General features: G+C 44.3%; 1 protein-coding gene across 5 annotated transcripts in view; it reads left to right on the plus strand.

The window, feature by feature from the left end:
- Nucleotides 1-25,361, plus strand: part of LOC132883181 (zinc finger protein 883-like) — a 137,790-nt gene that overhangs the window by 109,470 nt on the left and 2,959 nt on the right. For all 5 annotated transcript variants that reach the window (XM_060916471.1, XM_060916475.1, XM_060916473.1 and 2 more), the window contains 2 exons: nt 11,546-11,613; nt 11,786-11,964. In XM_060916471.1, the coding sequence (XP_060772454.1) occupies nt 11,546-11,613; nt 11,786-11,964 (247 nt within the window). The remainder of the gene's footprint in view (nt 1-11,545; nt 11,614-11,785; nt 11,965-25,361) is intronic.

Genomic DNA, 25,361 nt, shown 5'->3' on the forward strand with positions numbered 1-25,361 from the left:
TTAGACCCCCACCTTTGTTTAGTGATGGCCGTTCCAGGTTGACAAAAATGGCTTCTTTAATTCCTCGCTCATACCAACAATCCTCTCTGGCTAAAATGCGTACGTTGCAATCCTGAAATGAGTGTCCTTTGTTGTTAAGATGAAGGTAGACAGCAGAGTCCTGGCCTGAGGAACTGGCTCTCCTGTGTTGAGCCATGCGCCTGTGAAGCGGTTGTTTTGTTTCCCCAATATAGACCCTTCCCACTGATGTCACCAGAAACCGGAAGTAAACAAACCCTACGCCATATTGGAAGACCAAATCGGGTTTTCAGAAAAGGAAAGAAAATAAACGCAGGGTCGAAAATACAAAAAAGGAGGCAGAAAAAGCAAAACGAGTTTTAAGATAGGACAAATGGTTACTTTTCTGAGGCAGCCCGCTGTGGCTGCAGGCTTTCAGTTGTGTCATTGAATGGTTACTTTTCTGAGGCAGCCCGCCGTGGCTGCCTGCAGGCTTATTTATTATAGCCCATTTAGTTAAAATAGTTGATATAAAATGTTTATAGTTATAGTTATGTGATGGTTGTCCTCAGTGTTCAAACTATGCCGATATTTTCGGGGGGTCCCTTTTTTTCCCTTGGGGGGTGCTTGCGCTTGTCTCGGAGCGCGGATCTCCAAACACACGAGAAGCCTATCTTGCACACATATCACGCGGACTCCACACCTCCACACACGCATCGCGTCTGAAGTCATAACTCATCAGGGGAAATCGTGTCCGCATTGGCATATTCAAAAAACAACCTCGCGTCAACAATGATACCACACGCAAGAACAAAAAAAACAGTCAGGCTACTCAACAACCAACCTGGCAGCAGCAGTCGTCATATCGGTTTATTTTATCTTTGATGTAAACACAACACTTCGGATATGCAAATGCTTCCCGTTACACACGATTGCTATGTCAATAAACATCATTTTGCCAATATTTTAGAGACCCCCCCCCCAACATTTCCCAAATCATGTTTTCAAGGGATCTCGTGTCTGTTTCAGGGGATCTCGGATCCCCCGAGTACCCCCGTAGTTCGAACACTGGTTGTCCTGATTTAGACTGGTGGGGGTTTTTTTTTGGGGGGGGGGGGTTGCGCGATGTTGCACCCGGGTCCAGATTAGGGCAGAACCGGCCCTGGCTACATTTCAGGTGTAGTTTGTTTTATGTATGCATGTACTTGCATAGATGTGTACTTGGTCTTCCAATATGGCGACTACCGAAATCTCGCGGCGCGGTGACGTCATGCGGGAAGGGTCTATACGAGTCCGTGCATTCCTCACTGCACTGAATTGCATACACTACGTTGTCCTGTTTGTGTCTGGGTATTCTGTCCTTAGGGTGGACCAGTTTCTGCTTCAGGGCGTTACTGGGTCTGAAATGTACCGGAATGTTGTGTTTGTAGAAAATCCTCCTGAGTTTCTCAGATAGACCAGAAATGTAGGGAATGATGATGTTCTTGCATTTGTTCCTGTTATCCTCCTTGTCCATCCTGTTCCTTTTTCTGCTCTTGAGGAAAGACCAGTTGGGATACCCCCAGTTCTGAAGTGCTTTCTTGATGTGATTCTGCTCCTTGTTTTTCACACATTCCAACACAGTTCTAAAACTGCATTTTAGAACATCATTTATGTTTTTTTTTTTTTTAAGTAGAGTCATGACATGCATACTACATAGATTATATTCAAGCTGAACTTGTGCTGAGTACAAAAAAAAGTAATGACTGCTTAGATTTGTTGAAATTGATGACAAAATCAGAGCATGCCAAAATCATTAGAGTGCCAGAAAATACCCTCAGCCCCTAGAGGGTTAAAGTCTACTGACCTTGCAGGTAAATGGACCAAAGAATACACAAGGTACCAATGTTCTTCACTTCATATTTTTACCATCATGTAATTCTGTAATACTTATGATTACCATTATTGGTACTTATGATTACAATTGCAGCATGTTTCTTGAGTAAAATTATGATTACATTAAAATATATAGATTAGATTACAATCAGTTATGATTACCCCATGTCTTGTGCACATAGAGGAGGACCTGACCTGGAGCACTAACACCACATGAGTGATAAATAAGGCACAACAGAGACTTTACTTCTTGAGGATCCTCAGGAAGAACCACTTCACTCAAAAACTGCTTGTGGTGTTCTACCATTGCTTCATAGAGAGCATACTTGCATACTGCATCAGTGTGTGCTTTGCCAGCTGCACAGCGCTCCAGAGGGTCCTCACCACTGCCCAGATCAATGGATGCCCTCTCCCCTCCCTGGAAGAGCTTTACAGTTCTTGCTGCCTCAAAAGGTCCCAGGGTGTATTAAAAGATCCATCCCACCCCAGACATTCTCTGTTTGAATTGCTGCTATCGAGCAGATGGTTCAGGTCAATTAAGAGATGGACAAATAGACTGAAAAACAGCTTCGACCCAAGAGCCATAACTGCACTAAACGCTACTTGTTTTAAAGGGATTGTGCAATTAAAGTAACAGTATGAATGTCGTGTGTGTGTGTGTGTGTGTGTATCTTTTTATAGTTTGAGTTGTTAATATTTAATACAACCCCAATTCCAAAAAAGTTGGGACACTGTGTAAAACATAAATAAATACAGAATATGATTTACAAATCACAGAAACCCTATATTTCATTGAAAATAGTACAACCCCGATTCCAAAAAAGTTGGGACAAAGTACAAATTGTAAATTAAAGCCGCAAGCGGCCTCGACGGGCCCTCGCGCCAGCGGCCAAGGGGGGCGGGGGCATGCGTCCCCGCGAAATACCTTCCACAGCTTCTTCGGCAAGAGACATTACTCCCACAATGGCGACAAACCACAGAAATGGACAAATGGCAACAATAGGGTCTCGCACTGAACGGTGCTCGGGGGGCGCTATAGAGGCCCTGAGGCCGGCCTGGATCTGGGCTTCTGGTTCTCAGTAGCGGTGGCAGTCTAAGAAAAAGGAGCCAAATTTCGTGCGTTGTCGACCATGGCAAGCGCCCCAATAAGGGTCTTGTAAAGAGTTTGCTTGCCAAGTTTGACAAATCAGAAGCTGCAATATCATTTTTGCCATAACCAGCACCCCCAGGGGCGAAAGTGCACAAAATTTGGCGTATATGTCAGGTGAGCTATGAAGAGTTTGCGTATGAAGTTTGATGACAATTGAGTAAATAGAAGATGAGATATAGATTTTTGAAGAATAAATTTTTTGGTTTTTCCCATGTCAGTAGGTGGCGCTATGCTGTACATGAGCGATTATGAGTTGGAAAAATAAGTGTCTACAACAGCAACGTACTTTCACAAGGTAGTGGTGTGAAGGAAAAGCGTAATGGAATTATTTACCAAAAACCCGTTTTGGAGCAATTGCGTCGGCCAAAAACAGCGCCCCCCATGGACGAAAATTCCCAAAATGTGGTATACATGACATGGGAGGTAGGAAGAGGGTGGCCGTGAAGTTTGACCAAATTTGAGGAAAGATTGGATTTTTTGCCCAAAAATAGCGCCCCCAGTGGCGAATGTGCACAAAATTTGGCGTATATGTCAGGTGAGCTATGAGGAGTTTGCGTATGAAGTTTGATGACAATTGAGTAAAGAGAAGATGAGATATAGATTTTTGAAGAATAAATTTTTTGGTTTTTCCCATGTCAGTAGGTGGCGCTATGCTGTACATGAGCGACGATGAGTTGGAAAAATAAGTGTCTACAACAGCAACGAACTATCACAAGGTAGTGGAGTGAAGGAAAAGCATTATGGAGTTATTTACCAAAAACCCGTTTTGGAGCAATTGCGTCGGCCAAAAACAGCGCCCCCCATGGACGAAAATTTCCAAAACGTGGTATACATGACATGGGAGGTAGTAAGAGGGTGGCCGTGAAGTTTGACCAAATTTGAGGAAAGATTGGAATTTTTGCCCAAAAATAGCGCCCCCAGTGGCGAAATATCACAGAAATTGGGTAACATGTCAGAAGCCCAATGAGTGATTTGCGTGTGAAGTATGAGCAGTTTTGAGCAATCAGAAGATTTGTTATGAATTTTTAAGCATGTAAAATTTTGCATCGAAAATTGATTGACGTATAACTTCTGAACGGTTTATCCTACGTGAAACGTATTTAGTAACTTTTGTCAGCCATGTCTGTAGATGATGTGTATCAATTTTGGTGACATTCCTATGAACGGTCTAGGAGGAGTTGCGCCGTCTTCGTGGCCATGCATTTCGCACAAAAGTGAAATTACCTCACTTCCTGTTGGGCGTGGCTAATGCATTGGCATTACATTTTTGTCCGGCTTAGTGAGATACATATGCGTACCAAATGGCATGCCACTACTACAAAGTACATGGCACCCAGGCACCTTAATGCGGGAGGCCAAAATCACAACGACTTAGGGGGCGCTATAGAGGCCCGGAGCCCCGGCCAAGTTTGGGCTTCTGGTTCTGAGTAGCGGTGGCAATTCTCGGAACTGGTGCCAAATTTCGTGCGTTTTCGCCCATGGCAAGCGCCCCGAAAATGGCCCAACAGCGGAGAAAAATAAAGAAGAAGAAGAAGACGGAAGAAGAAGAAGAAGAAGACGGAAGAAGAATAATAATAGTGAACTCTTACAAGAACAATAGGGCCTTCGCCCATAGGGCTCGGGCCCTAATAAAAACAGAATGCAATAATTTACAAATCTCAAAAACTCATTGTATTCACAATAGAACATAGACAACATATCAAATGTTGAAAGTGAGACATTTTGAAATTTCATGCCAAATATTGGCTCATTTGAAATTTCATGACAGCAACACATCTCAAAAAAGTTGGGACAGGGACAATAAGAGGCTGGAAAAGTTAAAGGTACAAAAAAGGAACAGCTGATGGACCAAATTGCAACTCATTAGGTCAATTGGCAATAGGTCATTAACATGACTGGGTATAAAAAGAGCATCTTGGAGTGGCAGCGGCTCTCAGAAGTAAAGACGGGAAGAGGATCACCAATCCCCCTAATTCTGCGTCGACAAATAGTGGAGCAATATCAGAAAGGAGTTCGACAGTGTAAAATTGCAAAGAGTTTGAACATATCATCTACAGTTCATAATATCATCAAAAGATTCAGAGAATCTGGAAGAATCTCTGTGCGTAAGGGTCAAGGCCGGAAAACCATACTGGGTGCCCGTGATCTTCGGGCCCTTAGACGGCACTGCATCACATACAGGCATGCTTCTGTATTGGAAATCACAAAATGGGCTCAGGAATATTTCCAGAGAACATTATCTGTGAACACAATTCACCGTGCCATCTGCCGTTGGCAGCTAAAACTCCTATAGTTCAAAGAAGAAGCCGTATCTACACATGATCCAGAAGCGCAGACGTCTTCTCTGGGCCAAGGCTCGTTTAAAATGGACTGTGGCAAAGTGGAAAACTGTTCTGTGGTCAGACGAATCAAAATTTGAAGTTCTTTATGGAAATCAGGGACGCCGTGTCATTTGGACTAAAGAGGAGAAGGACGACCCAAGTTGTTATCAGCTCTCAGTTCAGAAGCCTGCATCTCTGGTGGTATGGGGTTGCATTAGTGCATGTGGCATGGGCAGCTTACACATCTGGAAAGACACCATCAATGCTGAAAGGTATATCCATGTTCTAGAGCAACGTATGTTCCCATCCAGATGACGTCTCTTTCAGGGAAGACCTTGGATTTTCCAACATGACAATGCCAAACCACATACTGCATCAATTACAGCATCATGGCTATGTAGAAGAAGGGTCCGGGTACTGAACTGGCCAGCCTGCAGTCCAGATCTTTCACCCATAGAAAACATTTGGCGCATCATAAAACGGAAAATACGACAAAAAAGACCTAAGACAGTTGAGCAACTAGAATCCTACATTATACAAGAATGGGTTAACATTCCTATCCCTAAACTTGAGCAACTTGTCTCCTCAGTCCTCAGACGTTTACAGACTGTTGTAAAGAGAAAAGGGGATGTCTCACAGTGGTAAACATGGCCTTGTCCCAACTTTTTTTGAGATGTTGTTGTCATGAAATTTAAAATCACCTAATCTTTCTCTTTAAATGATGCATTTTCTTAGTTTAAATATTTGATATGTCATCTATGTTCTATTCTGAATAAAATATGGAATTTTGAAACTTCCACATCATTGCATTCTGTTTTTCTTTACAATTTGTACTTTGTCCCAACTTTTTTGGAATCGGGGTTGTACAAAGACAACATATCAAATGTTGAAACTGAGAAATGTCATTGTTTTTTGAAAAATATATGCTCATTTTGACATTGATGTCAGCAACACATTTCAAAAAAGTTGGGCCGGGGCAACAAAAGACTGAAAAAGTTGTGTAATGATAAAAAAAAATAATAATTTGGTTAATTGGCAACAGGTCAGTAACATGATTGGGGAAGAACATCCCAGAGAGGCTGAATCTCTCAGAAGTAAAGATGGGGATGGGTTCACCACTCAGTGAAAAACTGCATGGGCAAACAGTGCAACAACTTAAGAACCTTCCTCAATGTAAAATTGCAAAGAATTTGGGGATCACATCAACTATGGTACATAATATGAAAAGATTCAGAGAATCTGGAGAAATCTCTGCAGACAAGAAACAAGGCTGAAAACTGACATTGGATGCCTGTGATCTTCAGGTCCTCAGGAAACACTGCATTAAAAGCAGACACATGTCTGCATTGGAAATCACTGCATGGGGTCAGAAATGCTTGAGGAAACCATAGTCTGTGAAAACAGTTTATTACTGCATCCACAAATGCAAGTTAAAACCAGATATAAACAATATCCAGAAATACTGCCACCTTCTCTTGACCCGAGCTCTTTTATGATGGACTGAGGCGAAGTGGAAAATTGTCCCGAGGTCTGATGAATCAAAAGTAGAAATTCTATTTAGAAATCATGGACATCACGTCCTCCAGGCTAAAGAGGAGGGGGACCATCTGGCTTATCAGTGTACAGTTCAAAAGCCAGCATCTGTGATGGTATGAGGGTGCATTAGTGCACATGCCATGGGAAGCTTGTACATCTAGGAAGGCATCATTAATGCTGAATGATATATACACGTTTCTGAATAATATGCTGCCATCCAGACAAAATGTTTTTCAGGGAAGGCCTTCCTTCTTTCAGCAAGACAATGCCAAACTGCTTTCTGCACATATTAAAACCGCATGGCTCCATAGTAAAAGAGTCGGGTTGCTAAAATGGCCTGCCTGCAATCCAGACCTGTCTCCCATTTAAAACATTTGGCACATTATGAAGTGCAAAATACAACAAAGGAGACCCCGAACTGTTGAGCAGCTGAAATTGTACATCAGAAAAGAACGGGACATTTCTCTTTCAGATCTACAGCAATTGGTCTCCTCAGTTCCCAAATGTTTACAGAGTGGTGTTAAAAGTAGAGGTGATGCAACACAGTGGTAAACACACCCCTGTCCCAACTTTTCTGAAATGTGTTGCTGACATCAAATTCAAAATGAGCACATATTTTTCAAAAAACAATAAAAATTCTCAGCTTCAACATTTGCTATGTTATCTTTTTACTATTTTCAATGAAATATAGGGTTTCCATGATTTACAAATTATTGTATTCTGTTTTTCTTTAGTTTACACAGCTTGCCAACTTTTTTGAAATTGGGGTTGTATATGGACACTTTTTTTTTTTTTTTTTTTTTTTTTGTAATTTTTTAATAAGTAGATGTTGCACTGGTAGGATGGCATCCAATCTCATTGTACAATGTGCAATGACTGATTCAGAAGTGGAGATCTCAGTCTCATAATTAATGAGTTATAACATCAATGAAACTGGCTTCATGTTAAAACTGTTAATGTTATAGTCATGTTGTCTGTTGTTGTCCAGGTGAGGATTGGTTCCCTTTTGGGTCTGGTTCCTCTGAAGGTTTCTTCCTCGTGTCATCTGGGGGAGTTTTTCCTTGCCACAGTTGCCAAGGGCTTGCTCATTGGGGATAGATCAGGGATAAAATTGTTTCATGTCTTGGGTCATTCAGATTCTGTAAAGCTCAATTGTTAAAAGCGCTATACAAGCAAACTTGACTAGACATGATTCCTCCTTCCACATGCTTCTAGGATGCGTCACATAATCGTAGTTACCTACTTTTACATTTAGAGTTGAGAGATTTCTTTCACAGCTATTTTAACTTGCAAAAGAACAGGGAGAAGTTCCACTGACAATATAAAAAAAAAAAAAGCCTGGCAGAATAATAGTGTTTCCCTCAGGATTTTGTGAAACTATAGTCAGTGGACCTCGCTTTGGAGGGTCTGGGGGCATGGTCACCTGTAAGAAAATTGTTTATTTTAAAGTTAAATGTATCAAACCTTTGCACTATGAGAGCAAAATTAAAAGTTTAGATCTATGAAGACGGGCGGCACGGTGGTGTAGTGGTTGGCGCTGTTGCCTCACAGCAAGAAGGTCCAGGTTCGGTCCCCGTGGCCGGCGAGGGCCTTTCTGTGCGGAGTTTGCATGTTCTCCCCGTGTCTGCGTGGGTTTCCTCCGGGTGCTCCGGTTTCCCCCACAGTCCAAAAACATGCAGGTTAGGTTAACTGGTGACTCTAAATTGACCGTAGGTGTGAATGTGAGTGTGAATGGTTGTCTGTGTCTATGTGTCAGCCCTGTGATGACCTGGTGACTTGTCCAGGGTGTACCCCGCCTTTCGCCCGTAGTCAGCTGGGATAGGCTCCAGCTTGCCTGCGACCCTGTAGAACAGGATAAAGCGGCTAGAGATAATGAGAATGAGATCTATGAAGACCTTCCTGAAAACAATTTTGTGCTTTTAGAAATTTAAGCATAAACACACTGGTTGTAGAGGTATGAATGGTGATGCCACAGTAAAAAGGTCACATCCACAAAGCATGGTAAAGGACTTTAATGGTTCATAAATACATTTCAGCTCTCAAACAAATGAAGTGGTTACCAGTCTTCAACTGGTTGGTTTATTTTTTTTTAGAAAATATAAAATATTGAAGAGGGAACATTAAAAATAATTTCATTTTAGGCAAAAATAGACCCATTTTGAACTTTTGGTTAGAGCATGCACTTATATTTTGAGTGATGAATATATGCTGCCGGATGTGTTAGCAGCTTTTCTGACTCAGAAACAAGCTAAAACTTTACAAATTCAATAGCACACTGTTTTCAAGTGAGGAGACACAAGATTCAGACACACTGATGTTAACATTCCCCAACTAAGCTAATGTTTGAATGTTAACTTTTGCAGAGATGTTATGTTTGCTGTCTTAAATTGATTAGATTAGATAAAACTTTATTGATCCCTTTGGGCGGGTTCCCTCAGGGAAATTAAGATTCCAGCAGCATCATTACAGATAAACAGAGAAAAGAAATAGAGAACTTCTAGATAAATTAAAATAAATTATTTAGATATACAAATATAAAAAGAATAAGATACGGGGAAGAGAGGGAGGGGGGGAAGGAGGGGGGAGAAGGGGGGGCTGTGGCAGGCTACTGTTAGGCTAGGCTACTGCTCCTTCCCATTCTCTGTCCTCCTGTTACACCCCCCCCACCCCACCCCCAAGAGGAGTTGTACAGTCTGATGGCATGAGGGACAAAGGAGTTTTTAAGTCTGTTTGTCCTGCACTTGGGAAGGAGCATTCTGTCACTGAACAGGCTCCTCTGGTTGCTGATGACGGTGTGCAGAGGGTGACTGGCATCGTCCATGATGTTCAATGGTTTGTCCATAGGCCTCTTCTCTGCCACCGTCACCAGAGATTCCAGCTTCATGCCGACCACAGAGCCGGCCCGCCTGATCAGTTTGTCCAGCCTGGATGTGTCCTCCTTGGATGTGCTGCCCCCCCAGCACACCACTGTGTAAAACAGGACACTGGCGACCACAGACTGATAGAGCATCCACAGGAGTTTCCTGCAGATTTTAAAGGACCGCAGTCTCCTAAGGAAGTATAGCCTGCTCTGTCCCTTCCTGTATAAGTGTTTGATAACCATAATATTGTGTTTGGACCTAGTGGATGACTGTAACGGATACTGTAAAGTTAAAATGCTCCAGCTGCCACAGTCTAGGTAACTAATGGAAAAAGCTGTAATGAGCATTGCCTCACATTTTTTAAATAAATTATACACGACATCTGTCTGATTTAATTATCTGTTTTATAATTATTTGATGGTCTGCTATAGTGCTGTCTGGGTCAAATCTTGCTAATGACATTTTAGCCTATCGTGTGTGTGTGTGTGTGTGTGTGTGTGTGAGAGAGAGAGAGAGAGAGAGAGAGACACATTCTTCATAATTGATAACCAACTTTAATTTGGTGTGCCCTGATGTTCTGTTTTGACCTTTGATGTGCTTCAGCCCCAACAAGCTTGAAAACCTCTGGTACATACGACAGTCAGTTATGGTTGGGCAAGTTACAGCAGTTTTAAATGAACATGTAGCCTTGCCTATACCAAAGTTGTAATGTCCATCTTAAGCTCCTCGAAAATAGCATTGCGGGCCAATTCAGGATGCTGATGCCTGAAGAGTATATAGATTTTTACATTTGGAAGCCTGATTTTTTTTTTTTCCTTAATATTTTGGCCCCTCCATTACTTTCCAACCTTTTCTTGTCCAAGGCTTTTGTTTCACTGCTGCGCACTGGTTTTGCATTAGTGTAGACTGTTAATGCACATTAGCTAACTTGGTTGTGATGGTTGGCTTTGCATGACAGCATTTCCCATGCTGTCATGCAAACCCAAAGTGACCGGCCCACAGAGAGGGCCGGTAAAAAGACAGCAAAACAAAATCTCTGTTCATTATGCCCTGGCGAATAAAGAGGAGCCAAAATAGGTGGTTCTGTTCGGACAGACATATTAGCTTGCTTCTTAAGGGACCTTTTACAGCCAAGAGAAATATCCTTTAGCAAAGTCCATTACAGTATGTTGCCTTCCCTCTTTTTCACGTTTCTGACCATAGTTGGGAAGCGGGGATGAATCCGGTTCGCTAGGCTCGCTCACTTACCTGCTTGCATGGCTTTCATAATGCTTCTGGATTCTAACTGTTATATGAGTCAGGACACACACACACACTGTTGGTCTGAGCAAAGTAATGTCTTTATATGAAAATAGTGGTCATCACCATCACATTCATGATGGGGGGGGGAATCGTCCAGCAACACCCCTGCTGCAGCAGCCCTTCTTAAAACTACAAGACATTTTGTATTTGTAAAAGTTGTGCATTTTTGTAGCTGTCTGTTTAGAGACCAAAACATACTTTATCAGAGGTCTAATTCACAGCACAGCTTTGCCGTGTGAGGGACATGAAGCTTTTTTTTTATGAGAAACCTTTCCTTTGCCTAAATTCTGATAAAGCCTTGCCTGCATTTTTCTATAGTTAATAAATTCATCTTGGAGCTTGTTGGCCGTTTTGTGAAACTAAAGATAGTCAAGAACCTTTAATTCAGCCTTCATGAGGCTTAATATAATATTGGTATGAGCCATCGTTCTAGTTTCTGTATACCTCATTTAAAGGTATAGATTGATTTAGTGAAGAAAATGTGAATGTGTTATTTTCTACAGATATACAGGAGCATGCAGTGTGAAGAATACATCGATGCCAAAAGAGAGATGCATGTGAATTGGATGAGGTGAGGAATACACCGGTTGTTGGGTCTTTTTAGTGATTGATTGATTTTACAGCTGCTCATTTGTTGGAAGAACTTTATCTTCTTGCTGTCACTAATATCTCTGCCATGCTTTCTTCAAATCTGTAACTCTGATCTGATTTGTACCTTTTCTGGAACCTTGCCTCACTTTTAGGTATGTGAATTGTGCCCGTAATAATGAAGAAAAGAATCTTGTGGCATTTCAGTATCAAGGGGGAATTCTGTATCGTTGCTGTCAGCCCATTAACCCAGAACAGGAGCTCTTGGTGTGGTATGAAGACGAGTACGCCAAAGAACTCAGTCCTGCACCTACAGGAACAACCAGACAACAAGGTGTTACTATAATCTAATAGGTTATAGATGTTATTTTCTGCATCATCTTGTGACACATTTCTTAGCCTAACAATGTTTCTGGGATGAAAGCTGTTGTACAATGGAGTCTACAATAACCAGAGAACTCCCCCAGAGAACTAAATTTGGCCAGTTCCACCAACCTGGTAGGTCTTCTCTATCATATGACAACAACCAACCAGAGAGGGTGAAGTTTATTGGCATCTTTTGAAACAAGTGAAGTCACCCCACTGCACCTCTTGTTATTGCAAGTCCTGTAAAGTTTAGCTCTTCTCCAAAAGAGTGCTAGTTAATCTACATTTCTCACAAGTAAAACTAATACTGTTGACAGAAGAACAATAGTTAAACATCTTCTACTCAACATGCTGAATAAACTCGACGCTGGCTATTTTGAAATACTGTGGATTGTATTTGCATTATGAGACATTTCCTAATGAGGACTATGAAGAACATGGTGTTCTGTCTTTAAACAAAATTGTTGATTGAAAAAGAAATGTAGCAGCAGGTGAAAATAATGGTTTATAACCAATAAATGCACTGTCTTCTTGAAATCATTTGTGGATGAGCTCAAGTAACACTTGTGAATAAGATGGATACATTTTTTGCTTTTGAACAGTCTGGTTACATTCAGGTCAAGTTTATTTGTATAGTGCTTTTAACAATAAACATTGTCGCAAAGCAGCTTTACAGAATTTGAACAACTTAAAACATGAGCTAATTTTATCCCTAATCTATCCCCAATGAGGATAGATCATTCTATCAATTACATTAAGCCTTTGTTAACATTTTATAAGAACTTGGAAAACTTTTTATAAAAACCTCAGATTTACAAAAGACTAATTTGCTTTGTATTCAACAGGGATGTGATTTTTCCGCGAATTCGCAGAATTCCACTTTTTTCATCTCAAAACTTGAAAAAATTTTTTTTCCGTCATTGAGATGAAACAAGCAGTGTTGCCAGATACTGCTGATGTTTTCCAGCCCAAAATATGTTCAAAACCCGCCGAAATGCACTTAAAACCGCCCAATTAGGCGGGAACCGCCCAATCTGGCAACCGCCCAATCTGTTACAGAGCGATGGGCCAGTCACGTACCTCGTTTCAAACGAAGTACGTGATTGGCCCATTGCTCTGTAACAACCAATGAACGCGCTTGTTAGATAGCTGTACGTAAGCTCGCTTCAAACAGAGTTGAAAGATGGCAGCCTCCGTGATCGAGCGTAAAGATGCAAATCGAGTTAAAGAAATCGACAGAATAGTGAAAAACAAGTTCTGCTGGGAATGGTTGGAGAAAGAGGTTGCTACAGACGTTGGACATAAGACTGTGAGACATTTGTTCAGTGATTTCGTTCTTTGGGGGGAGGGCAGAGGTCTCTGGCTGTCAAGTTTGGGATTGCTAGGACCTCCCCTGCCCGAGGTACGAGCGTGCAAAGTCGGGCTGGAGCCCGGGATAGAAACGAAACCTAAGCGGAGCGCCGTGGCTCACCTCGGGGCGAATTACGTCCCGAGGCGCGGGGCTAGCGCGCCTTGCCCACGCTGTTTCTTTGGGGGGAGGGCAGAGGACTCTGGCTGTCAAGTTTGGGCATGCTGGGACCTCCCCTGCCCGTGCTACGGGCGTGCAAAGTCGGGCTGGAGCCCGGGATAGAAACGAAACCTGAGTGAACACAGTAGTTGTGAATATCCTTAAGTGAATGAACACTGTGGAGTTATGATTATCCTTTGGTGAGTGAATACTATAGAGATCTTGCAGTCACGTGACCGGAAAGTACACAGCCGCCATCTTGTCGGTCAACAGCACAGCTGAATACTGCTGCACTCGTGTACAGAATGGATCAATTTCAACCGACGGACTACACGGCTCATTTTTCTAATGAACAGATAACTAGATAGATGTCTAAAATAAACGATCTACAGATTATTGACCCTTATGGCTTTCCGGACGGAGTTTTCACGACCGGGTCAGTGGATATGGAACTGCCAGCGGAATACCCGGACGTGTATAATTACCTCATTAACTTTCCCTCGCTGTTCAGTGGTGAAGCACTGCGTGCTTATAAATCTCTGGACAGTTATCTTTACAGAAATTCAGGATTTGTCAGCGACTCAGATGTGGCATCTTGTAAACAAGAAAATGATCCTCACTGGATGGGTAAGTCACTTAAGTATTGAGTATAGCACTGACCAGCCGATTATAGAATAGAATAAGGTAATTCCAGCTGTAATTTCAAATCGTCCGTCTTGTTTACCATGGATCTGGCGTTGGAGAGGTAGAGGCTTGGCAGTGGAGGTTTGAGTGGCTGTTTTCTGAGCTTAGTCAACAGGCCGGCTCTGCAGCCTCGCTTTTGCTCCCGGCGCCACCTCCTTAGCTTTACTTCCAATAACAATCCACGGAGACCCCGCTGGTCTCACTATCTCGTCTGGAATGTGTTTTTTTTTTTTTTTTTCCTCGTCCGGAATGTTGTGCATGCGATGGAAATCGCTACAAACCGTCATTTTCTGCTGGAAACCAATGTCCAGTAAGTCCATACGGTTGTAGTGGATATTGAAGTCCGGTACAGACAAACAACACGCAAAAATACACAAAAAACATAAACGTGCACAGGTAGAGAGAGCTTGTAGCCGCAGCCGTTGTAGTAGAATTGTATATAGTAGGTTTTTCCAGAAGAAAAGGTAGAAGCAGAAGTAGAACCAGAAGTAGAAGTAGAAGGCGGAAATATGGCGTTTGACCGACAAGGTGGCGTCTGTCACAATCTGGATCGGCTGTGACGTCACATGCAAATGCTCCATAGAGTTATGTATATGAAGTTGACATTGCTAGAGTAGAAACTGCAGAAAAAAAGTGACTGATGTGCTGGAACTGGACATGGATGCTAGCATCTTTTTTCTTTGAGAGTTCCTGAAGACTTGTGGATGAATTCTTATGTTGCATCATGTTTGTTTGAAAAGGCACATTTAGGTATGTTCAAATTCTACAGTAATTGAAAGTATAAATTTTGTTTTTCCTTATACAATTTTAATGCAGATGATTTAATTTAGAATGACAGTTTTAGGTTTCATGTTTTGGCTTTTTGTCAGTTAAGAATCAATGAATTTACTATAGGGGCTCAGAGTTGCATGTTGACCATTAAATTGACTTGAATTTGTTAATCATGACAAGTTTTTTCTTGTGTGTTTGCTTGCCATTTTAGTACAATTTTTAAGTCAGAAAACCCCAGAACCCAGGAGCTTCGGGGGGCCTGCAGCCCCCAGACCCCCGGCTAAAATTTTCAGATAATTTCACCAGCCCCAAATCACATCCCTGATTCAAGTGCATGAATACACTGCTAATTTGTGAGGAATGGACACAAAACCCCCACAAATTAGCAGGTATGGGCACACCCCAGATGAGTTGCATTTAGTGAAGCCCACAAAACTAAAATGGAACAAAAAGGTCATGATGGTCATGGACACCAAGTGCAACACACAGGGAAACTTTTTTTTTTTTTCAAAGCAAGAAAGAGGATAGTCGCATAAACTAATTGATTTATATTTTAATGACTGTTTGAATATTTGAAAATCATAACCCATCTCTAGGGTTAATTGATTGAATATATAGTAAACCACAAAATGCTATTGCATTTTTATTCAACATGCACAATTTAACCAGAAGTAGCGTAAACTGCTTGCCCTGTGGATCCCAAGTGGCACAGCAGAAAAGTGTCCTCCACATCATCCAGAGATTGCCACTTTTGAATCCTGATGATGCTACAGCCATCTGTGGTTGGGAGCTTGAGAGAGAAAAGTTGGCTAGGCTCTCTGGGAGGGAGAGATGGCATGCTGTCTCTCGTCTCATCTTCATCCGCCTATCCAGGGCCGGGTTGCGGAGGCAGCAGTCTGAGAATGGAAGCCCAAACTTCCCTTTACCCAGACACCTCGGCCAGCTCCTCGGGAAGAACACCGAGGCGTTCCCAGGCCAGCCGAGAGACATAGTCCTTCCAGCGTGTCCTGGGTCTTTCCCGGGGCCTCCTCCCGGGAGGACATGCCTGGAACACCTCCCCAGGGAGGCGTTCAGGAGGCATCCGAAAGAGATGCCTGAGCCACCTCAGCTGATTCCTCTCGATGTGGAGGAGCAGCGGCTCTACTTCGAGCTCCTCCCGAGTGACTGTGCTTCTCACCCTCTCTCTAAGGGAGCACCCAGCCACCCTGCGAAGGAAACACATTTCGGCTGCTTGTATCCGCGATCTTGTTCTTTCAGTCATTACCCAAAGCTCATGACCATAGGTGAGAGTCGGAACGTAGATCGACCGGTAAATCGAGAGCTTCGCCTTTTGGCTCAGCTCCTCCTTCACCACGACGGACCGGTAAAGCGATCGCATCACTGCGGAGGCTGCACCGATCCACCTGTCGATCGGTAACAGGTCTGACTTGCTGCCGGCAATGCGAACCAGACTCCTGCTCCGTTCATACAGGGACCGGACAGCCCTTAGCAAAGAGCCCCGAACCCCATACTCCCGAAGCACCCCCCACAGAATACCACGAGGGACATGGTCGAATGCCTTCTCCAGATCCAAAAAGCACATGTGGACTGGTTGGGCAAACTCCCATGAACCCTCGAGCACCCTATGAAGGGTATAGAGCTGGTCCAGTGTTCCGTGACCAGGACGAAAACCGCATTGTTCCTCCTGGATCCGAGGTTTGACTATCGGTCGAATTCTCCTCTAGGTACCCTGGAGTAAACCTTCCCTGGGAGGCTGAGAAGTGTGATTCCCCTATAATTGGAGCACACACTCTGGTCCCCTTTCTTAAAAAGAGGGACCACCACCCCAGTCTGCCACTCCAGAGGCACTGTCCCCGACCGCCACGCGATGTTGCAGAGGTGTGTCAACCAAGACAGCCCCACAACATCCAGAGACTTGAGATACTCAGGGCGGATCTCATCCACCCCCGATGCCTTGCCACCGAGGAGCTTGCAAACCACCTCAGTGACTTCGGCTTGGGTAATGGACGAGTCCACCTCTGAGTCATCAGCCTGAGTCCACCTCTGAGTCATCAGCCTCAGTCTCCTCAATGGAAGACATGATGGTGGGATTGAGGAGATCCTCAAAGTATTCCTTCCACCGCCCGTCGAGGTCAACAGCTCCCCACCCGCACTGTAAACAGTGTTGGCAGAGTACTGCTTCCCCATCCTGAGGTGCCGGATGATTTGCCAGAATTTCTTCGAGGCCGACCGATAGTCCTTCTCCATGGCCTCCCCAAACTCCTTCCAGTTCCGAGTTTTTGCCTCTGCAACTGCTCGAGCTGCGGCACGCCTGGCCTGCCGATACCAGTCGGCTGCCTCAGGAGTCCCGGAGGTCAACATGGCCCGATAGGACTCCTTCAGCTTGACGGCATCCCTTACTTCTGGTGTCCACCCCCGGGTTCGGGGATTGCCGCCACGACAGGCACCGGAGACCTTGCGGCCACAGCTCTGAACAGCTGCGTCTACAATGGAGGTAGAGAACATGGTCCACTCAGACTCAATGTCCCCCGCCTCCCTCGGAAGCTGGGAAAAGCTCTCCCGGAGGTGGGAGTTAAAGACCCCCCCTGACAGAGTGCTCGGCCAGAAGTTCCCAGCAGACCCTCACCATACGTTTGGGCCTGCCAGGTCTGTCCAGCTTCCTCCTCTGCCAGCGGATCCAACTCACCACCAGGTGGTGATCAGTTGACAGCTCAGCCCCTCTCTTCACCCAAGTGTCCAAGACAGGGCCGGAGATGATCTAGAACTGCCACCTTATTGTGGTGGAGGGGTTTGTGTGCTTGAATAATCCTAGGAGCTATGTTGTCGGGGGCATTACGCCCCTGGCAGGGTCTCCCAAGGCAGACAGGTCCTAGGTGACCGGCCAGACCAAGAGCAGTTCACCAAAACCCTTATGGAGAATTAATCAAGGACCGTGACGTCGCCTGGTTTGGCGCAGCCGGGGCCCCACCCTGGAGCCAGGCCTGGGGTTGGGGCTCATATGCGAGCGCTTGGTGGCCGGGCCTTTGCCCATGGGGCCCAGCCGGGCTCAGCCCGAAGCGGTGACGTGGGCCCGACCTCCTGTGGGTTCACCACCCACAGAGGTAGCAGTAGGGGGCCGGTGCAGTGTGGATTGGGTGGCAGTCGAAGGCAGGGGCATCAACGAACTGATCCCCGGACATAGCGGCTAGCTGTTGGGACATGGAACGTCACTTTGCTGGCGGGGGGGGGAAGAGCCTGAGCTTGTGCGGGAGGTTGAGATGTGCCAGCTAGAGAGAGTTGGGCTCACCTCCACGCACAGCTTGGGCTCTGGAACCCAGCTCCTCGAGAGGGGCTGGACTCTCCACTTCTCTGGAGTCGCCCATGGTGAGCGGCGGCGGGCTGGTGTGGGCTTGCTTATAGCTCCTCAGCTCAGCCGCCATGTGTTGGAGTTTACCCCAGTGAACGAGAGGGTCGCCTCTCTGCGCCTTCAGATTGGGGCGAGGGCTCTTGCTGTTTGTGCCTACGGGCCGAATAGCAGTATAGAGTATCCGGCTTTCTTGGAGTCCCTGGGAGAGGTACTGAGAGGTGCTCAGACTGGGGACTCCATTGTTCTACTGGGGGACTTCAATGCTCAAGTGAGCGACGACAGTGACACCTGGAGGGGCATGGTTGGGAGGAATGGCCTCCCCGATCTGAACCCGAGTGGTGTTTTGTTATTGGACTTCTGTGCTAGTCACAGTTTGTCCGTAACGAACACCATGTTCGAGCATAGGGGTGTCCATAAGTGCATGTGGAACCAGGACACCTTAGGTCGGAGGTCGATGATCGACTTTGTTGTCGTTTCATCTGATCTCTGGCCCTATGTCTTGGACACTTGGGCTGTCTCTTCCCTGCCCTGTCAATTACAATAGCCAATCATAGGTGTATGTGAGCGCATGAATAGGGATCGAGTGGCTTGGGCTTTCCTCGGAGTGTGCTTTGCTGCTCCCTGACGTTGTATGAGTAAAACATGCGGTCAACTGGTGTTTCTTGTCTCAGAGGAAGCACATAATAACCACACCAATATGGATACTAAAAGGAAGCCCCTTTTTGTTCATAATGGGAGGGCAAGGGCAAATGAACTAAATGATTTTTTACATGCATTTTAACACTGATAATACTGGAGATTGTGCTGCAGTTTTAAAGACAGTAGTTTGTAATGGGAACACAGACAGGATAGTAATTGAACCACACGCTGTTGCCAAGGTCTTTAAATCAATGCATACTAACAAGGCCACTGGCCCAGATAATCTATCTGCTTTCGTATTGAAGACATTTACTGAGGAACTTACTCCAGTTTGGCATAGACTTTTTCAGCTCTCCATTGATACACATTCAGTCCCAAAACTCTGGAAAAAATCCATCATAATTCCATTGCCCAAAAAAGCATGTCCTCAGGAGGACAACGGCTACCGGCCGGTAGCGATTTACCTCAAATGTGTTTAAGTCATTGGAGAGGCTAATGATTGAGCAACTTCGCATATATGTAGAACCACAGCTAGATAAATACCAATTTGCTTATATAAAAAATCGGAGTACAAATGATGATTTGTACTCCGATTTTTTATATAAGCAAATTGGTATTTATCTAGCTGTGGTTCTATATCGACAATAATGCACTTTATATTGAAACATTTGGAGAGTCCTGCTGCATATGCTAAACTCCTTTTTATTGATTTGAGTTCTGCTTTTAATTTAATTCAGCCACATATCCTCCTCAGGAAGCTAATCAAGTTGAATGTAAATCCTTTTCTAATTAGGTGGTATCACTCCTTTTTGTCTAATAGACCACAGCAAGTAAAACTTAATGCAGCTCTCTCAGATATTACAGAGAGCTGTATAGGCCCCCCTCAGGGGTGTGTTAGCTCACTGTGGCAGCGGGGGCATGGTCAAGCACCGGTCTGTGACAGGAGGGCGGAGTCAGGGAAGGTAAGTGGCAGAATCACTTCACCTGAGAGCAATTAACCTGTTTGTGTGTCTTCCCAGTGACCGCGCCCTATATGAGGAGGGAGAGCGAGAGCAGAGGGAGAGCTCTCCCTGGAACCAGACACGGAGTGTGTGTGTGTGTCTGTCTGCTAAAGTAACTCGTAGTGGTTAAGACTGAAAAGTTGGCAATAAAACCGAGTTACAACCCTGATCTCTGTCCTGCCGCCGAGACAGCCGCCAGATGATCCTCCGCCAGCTCGACTGCCTGATCCAGCGACGCCGGGCGGTGGCACTGGACCCACTCCGCGGCTCCTGCTGGTAAGCGGGCGATGAACTGTTCCAGTACCACCTGATCGACGATTCCCTTGGCGTCGCGATCTTCGGCCCTCAGCCACCGCCAGCAGGCGTCCCGGAGTTGCTGGCCGAACGCGAACGGGCTGCCGACTTCCTCCATCCGCAGCGCGCGGAAGCGCTGGCGCTGCTGCTCCGGCGTGCGCCCCACGCGCTGAAGGACAGCCCGGCGCAGGTCGGCGTAGGCCAGCCGGCGATCGGCGGGGAGCTGTAGTGCAGCCAGCTGCGCCTCTCCCGTCAGGAGGGGGAGGAGGCGCGCCGCGCGCTGCTCCATCGGCCACCCCGAGGCTTCGGCGACCTGCTCGAACAACGTGAAGAAAGCCTCGGGGTCATCCTGCGGGCCCATCTTAGTTAAGGTGAGGGGAGACGGGCCCGCGGCCGGAGCGCTGGTGGGCCCCGCCGACGCGAGGAGACGCCGGAACGCCTTGCGATCTTCTTGCTGGGCCAGCACCAGGGCATCGAAGCGCCGCTCTTGTTCCTTTCGGAGTATGACGAGCGCCTGGTGCTGGCTTTGCTGAGCCGTGGCGAGGGCGTGGACCAGGTCGGTGAACGGGGAGGATTCCATGGGGCTGCTGGGTTGGTGCTCCATATCCCGGGTTTCGGCACCACTGTAGCTTTCCCTAGGTGTGGGTGGAGCACAGAGGACGGCAGGACAGAGATCAGGGTTGTAACTCGGTTTTATTGCCAACTTTTCAGTCTTAACCACTACGAGTTACTTTAGCAGACAGACACACACACACACTCCGTGTCTGGTTCCAGGGAGAGCTCTCGCTCTCCCTCCTCATATAGGGCGCGGTCACTGGGAAGACACACAAACAGGTTAATTGCTCTCAGGTGAAGTGATTCTGCCACTTACCTTCCCTGACTCCGCCCTCCTGTCACAGACCGGTGCTTGACCACGCCCCCGCTGCCACACTCACCTTTTTTGTTTATGAAATGTGCTATATAAATAAACTTGCCTTGCCTATACTTTATACAAATGATTGTCAGCTCTGATCCAAATCAGTTTATAGTGAAATACTCTGACACTGTTATCTTAAGCTTACTTACAAAAAACGGTAATTCTTGTATCCACCAAGTGGCAGTGGACAAGTTTGTGGTCTGGTGTGATTCACATGAACTTCACATTAATACAAGTAAGACTGCTTATTGATCCTAGATCAGTGGGTGACAAAATGCCAGCGATCATCCATGGTCAAGATATAAAACAGGTGACCACCTTCAAATACTTAGGTATTTATATTGACAGTAACCTGAGTTGGAGAACACAGGTGTCTAGCGTATGTGCCAGAGTTCACCAGCGCCTCCATTTCTTGCGTAGACTTTGTCTGTTTGGTGTCTGTAAAAATATCATGTTGTTTTTCTTCAGAGCAACAATGGAATCAATTCTCTGTTACGGTATTTCCAGTTGGTTTGGAAATCTAACAGTAAAGTCGAAGGCTCAGATTTTTAGTTTGGTTAAGACAGCAGGTAAGATCATGGGAACTCCCGCTCCTCTGAATCCGCAGGAGCTTTTTTTGAGCAATCAGTAATTAGTCAGGCTAAAGGTATTTTATCTGACAGTTCCCATGTGCTTTATTCTGAATATATACTTTTACACTCAGGGAGGAGATATAGTGTCCCTTTATGTAAACACAACAGGTATAAACATTCATTCATCCCTCTTTCAATTAAGTTTCTGAATGATCAGAAATGTGGGCTAATAAATGGATGGTGTATGTATGCATAGATGGAAGACTAGAATGTGTTATCTTTCTTTGGCTATTTTGCACAGGTTATTTAGAACTATGGTTCTTTTGTACATGTATGGAAATGTATGAATGTAATTTATATATATGACTGTAGGAATGGTATTAATTTTTGTGAGATATCTAGGAATGTATAGATGTTATTAGATTGGATGTATGGATAGGTATGTATGTATGGATATTACTTGAGTGGATGTTAGGTAGGTATGATTGTATGTATGAATAGTTTTGTATGCATGTGTGTATGAATGTATTAATGGTACTTGTTTGAATGTTTGTATGCATCAATGCTAGGATTTTTAATTTGCACAGTTCACCTGGAGCAAAAATGCCGGATTGCACATATGTTCTTTTAGTTAATTAGATGTGTGTTTGTGTCCCTTTCTTGATGCAGCAATGTTCCCTGACTCTAAGCTAAATTTCTCCCTAGGGAGACCAATAAAGTTACTTTACTTATAATAGTCTTCTCCCTCCCTGGTTGGTAGCTGTTATGTGATATAGGAGAGCAGTCTGATGGGTGGGTATTGGCCATGGCTAAATTAGGGAGAAATGGGGGGGGAACAACACGTACCCTATTACAGCAAACACACAATATGCTGTCAGACCTCCCCATATTACAGAAACACATGGGGGGGCACATGTTATAACAACTTCAGTGCAATACAACCAGCTAGCTGGAGAGAAGTTAGAGAAGTTAGTTGAACACTCACGTGCAGCATGTCTGAACCAAGCAGTTTTTTTTTTTTTTTTTTTTTTTTAATTTTGCTGATACAGAGGTCAGTCAAACCCATCAACCATTATACAAATCAGCTGGAACACATTTGCTTTATTTCAGGAGCATATGTGATGATGGTTATATTATCAATCAATTCAACAAGCAATAGCCTTTTTAATATTTTTATGGTATTCAGTAATTCCACAAGTCATACCATGGAGAAATAATCTTTTTAATTATGTTTATTTTTAACTCCTTAAACTCTTGCAGCTGAGGAACTTCAACAGGTTAAGGAAAAAGTACCATCAGATGAATGAATAATTAAACACATGGAGGTTTGCTTTACTACAAACCACACCTTGGCATTTTTCAAATACTGCAGTAAGGAAATTCCTGTACTGCTGCAGACCTACCTGGATGCCATCTGAACTGTTGCAGTGTGTCCCTTTTTTAATATGCCTACATTTAATTTAAAAAAATCTTATTATTTTAATTTATGGATGCTGGTTTGCTTTCTTTCATCAATTATATTAACATGAACCAACTGGGTTTCACAAAATCCTACAAAGTGTAATTGAAATTAAAGTATTTTAAACTTGATGACCTTATCCATGTATAAAATCTATATGTAAAAATACAGACTTGCTTGTGTAAATGCTACTAGAAACTATTTGCAAATAAACCTGTTCATGTCCAGCTTGATAAATAAGGCCCATTGTTGTATCTTTCAGAACCTTGAGTGCTAGGGCCGAGTCTCCTCCTCAATCCTGGATGAGCTGTAAATAAGACTAGGTTTGCCATTACCTAGACTTGACATAATATTAGACAGAAACCAACAACTCCCCCTTGGTCACTCAGAGCCATGGGGCTATGGCATAGCTGCTGTTCCAGCACCTTCTTGAATCTACCAGTATTCCTACAGTGGGGCAAAAAGTATTTAGTTAGCCACCAATTGTGCAAGTTCTCCCACTTAAAAAGATGAGAGAGGCCTGTAATTTTCATCATAGGTACACTTAAACTATGAGAGACAGAATGGGGGGGAAAGAATCCAGGAAATCACATTGTAGGATTTTTAATGAATTAATTGGTAAATTCCTCAGTAAAATAAGTATCTGGTCACCTACAAACAAGCAAGATTTCTGGCTCTCACAGACCTGTAACAACTTCTTTAAGAGGCTCCTCTGTCCTCCACTCGTTACCTGTATTAATGGCACCTGTTTGAACTCGTTATCAGTATAAAAGACACCTGTCCACAACCTCAAACAGTCACACTCCAAACTCCACTATGGCCAAGACCAAAGAGCTGTCAAAGCACACCAGAAACAAAATTGTAGACCTGCACCAGGCTGGGAAGACTGAATCTGCAATAGGTAAGCAGCTTGGTGTGAAGAAATCAACTGTGGGAGCAATTATTAGAAAATGGAAGACATACAAGAGCACTGATAATCTCCCTCCATCTGGGGCTCCACGCAAGATCTCACCCCGTGGGGTCAAAATGATCACAAGAACAGTGAGCAAAAATCCCAGAACCACACGGGGGGACCTAGTGAATGACCTGCAGAGAGCTGGGACCAAAGTAACAAAGGCTACCATCAGTAACACACTACGCCGCCAGGGACTCAAATCCTGCAGTGCCCCCTGCTTAAGCCAGTACATGTCCAGGCCCGTCTGAAGTTTGCTAGAGAGCATTTGGATGATCCAGAAGAGGATTGGGAGAATGTCATATGGTCAGATGAAACCAAAATAGAACTTTTTGGTAAAAACTCAACTTGTTGTGTTTGGAGGAGAAAGAATGCTGAGTTGCATCCAAAGAACACCATCCCTACTGTGAAGCATGGGGGTGGAAACATCATGCTTTGGGGCTGTTTTTCTGCAAAGGGACCAGGATGACTGATCCGTGTAAAGGAAAGAATGAATAGGGCCATGTATTGTGAGATTTTGAGTGAAAACCTCCTTCCATCAGCAAGGGCATTGAAGATGAAACGTGGCTGGGTCTTTCAGCATGACAATGATCCCAAACACACCGCCCGGGCAATGAAGGAGTGGCTTCGTAAGAAGCATTTCCAGGTCTTGGAGTGGCCTAGCCAGTCTCCAGATCTCAACCCCATAGAAAATCTTTCGAGGGAGTTGAAAGTCCGTGTTGCCCAGCAACAGCCCCAAAACATCACTGCTCTAGAGGAGATCTGCATGGAGGAATGGGCCAAAATACCAGCAACAGTGTGAGAACCTTGTGAAGACTTACAGAAAACGTTTGACCTCTGTCATTGCCAACAAAGGGTATATAACAAAGTATTGAGATGAACTTTTGTTATTGACCAAATACTTATTTTCCACCATAATTTGCAAATAAATTCTTTAAAAATCAGACAATGTGATTTTTTTGGATTTTTTTTTCTCATTCTGTCTCTCATAGTTGAGGTATACCTATGATGAAAATTACAGGCCTCTCTCATCTTTTTAAGTGGGAGAACTTCCACAATTGGTGACTGACTAAATACTTTTTTGCCCCACTGTAGCTAGAGGCTGCTGTGTCTTGGTCCTCAAACTTTTTATTTATTTATTTTAATTATTTATTTTATCTTTTTTGTCTCAGTCTTCATTCATATAAAATCTTGAATGTTTGAGGTTCAGTAAAATGCTCCCTT

The sequence above is a fragment of the Neoarius graeffei genome, chromosome 3, assembly GCF_027579695.1.
Source record: "Neoarius graeffei isolate fNeoGra1 chromosome 3, fNeoGra1.pri, whole genome shotgun sequence".
In the NCBI taxonomy this organism is placed as follows: Eukaryota; Metazoa; Chordata; class Actinopteri; order Siluriformes; family Ariidae; genus Neoarius; species Neoarius graeffei.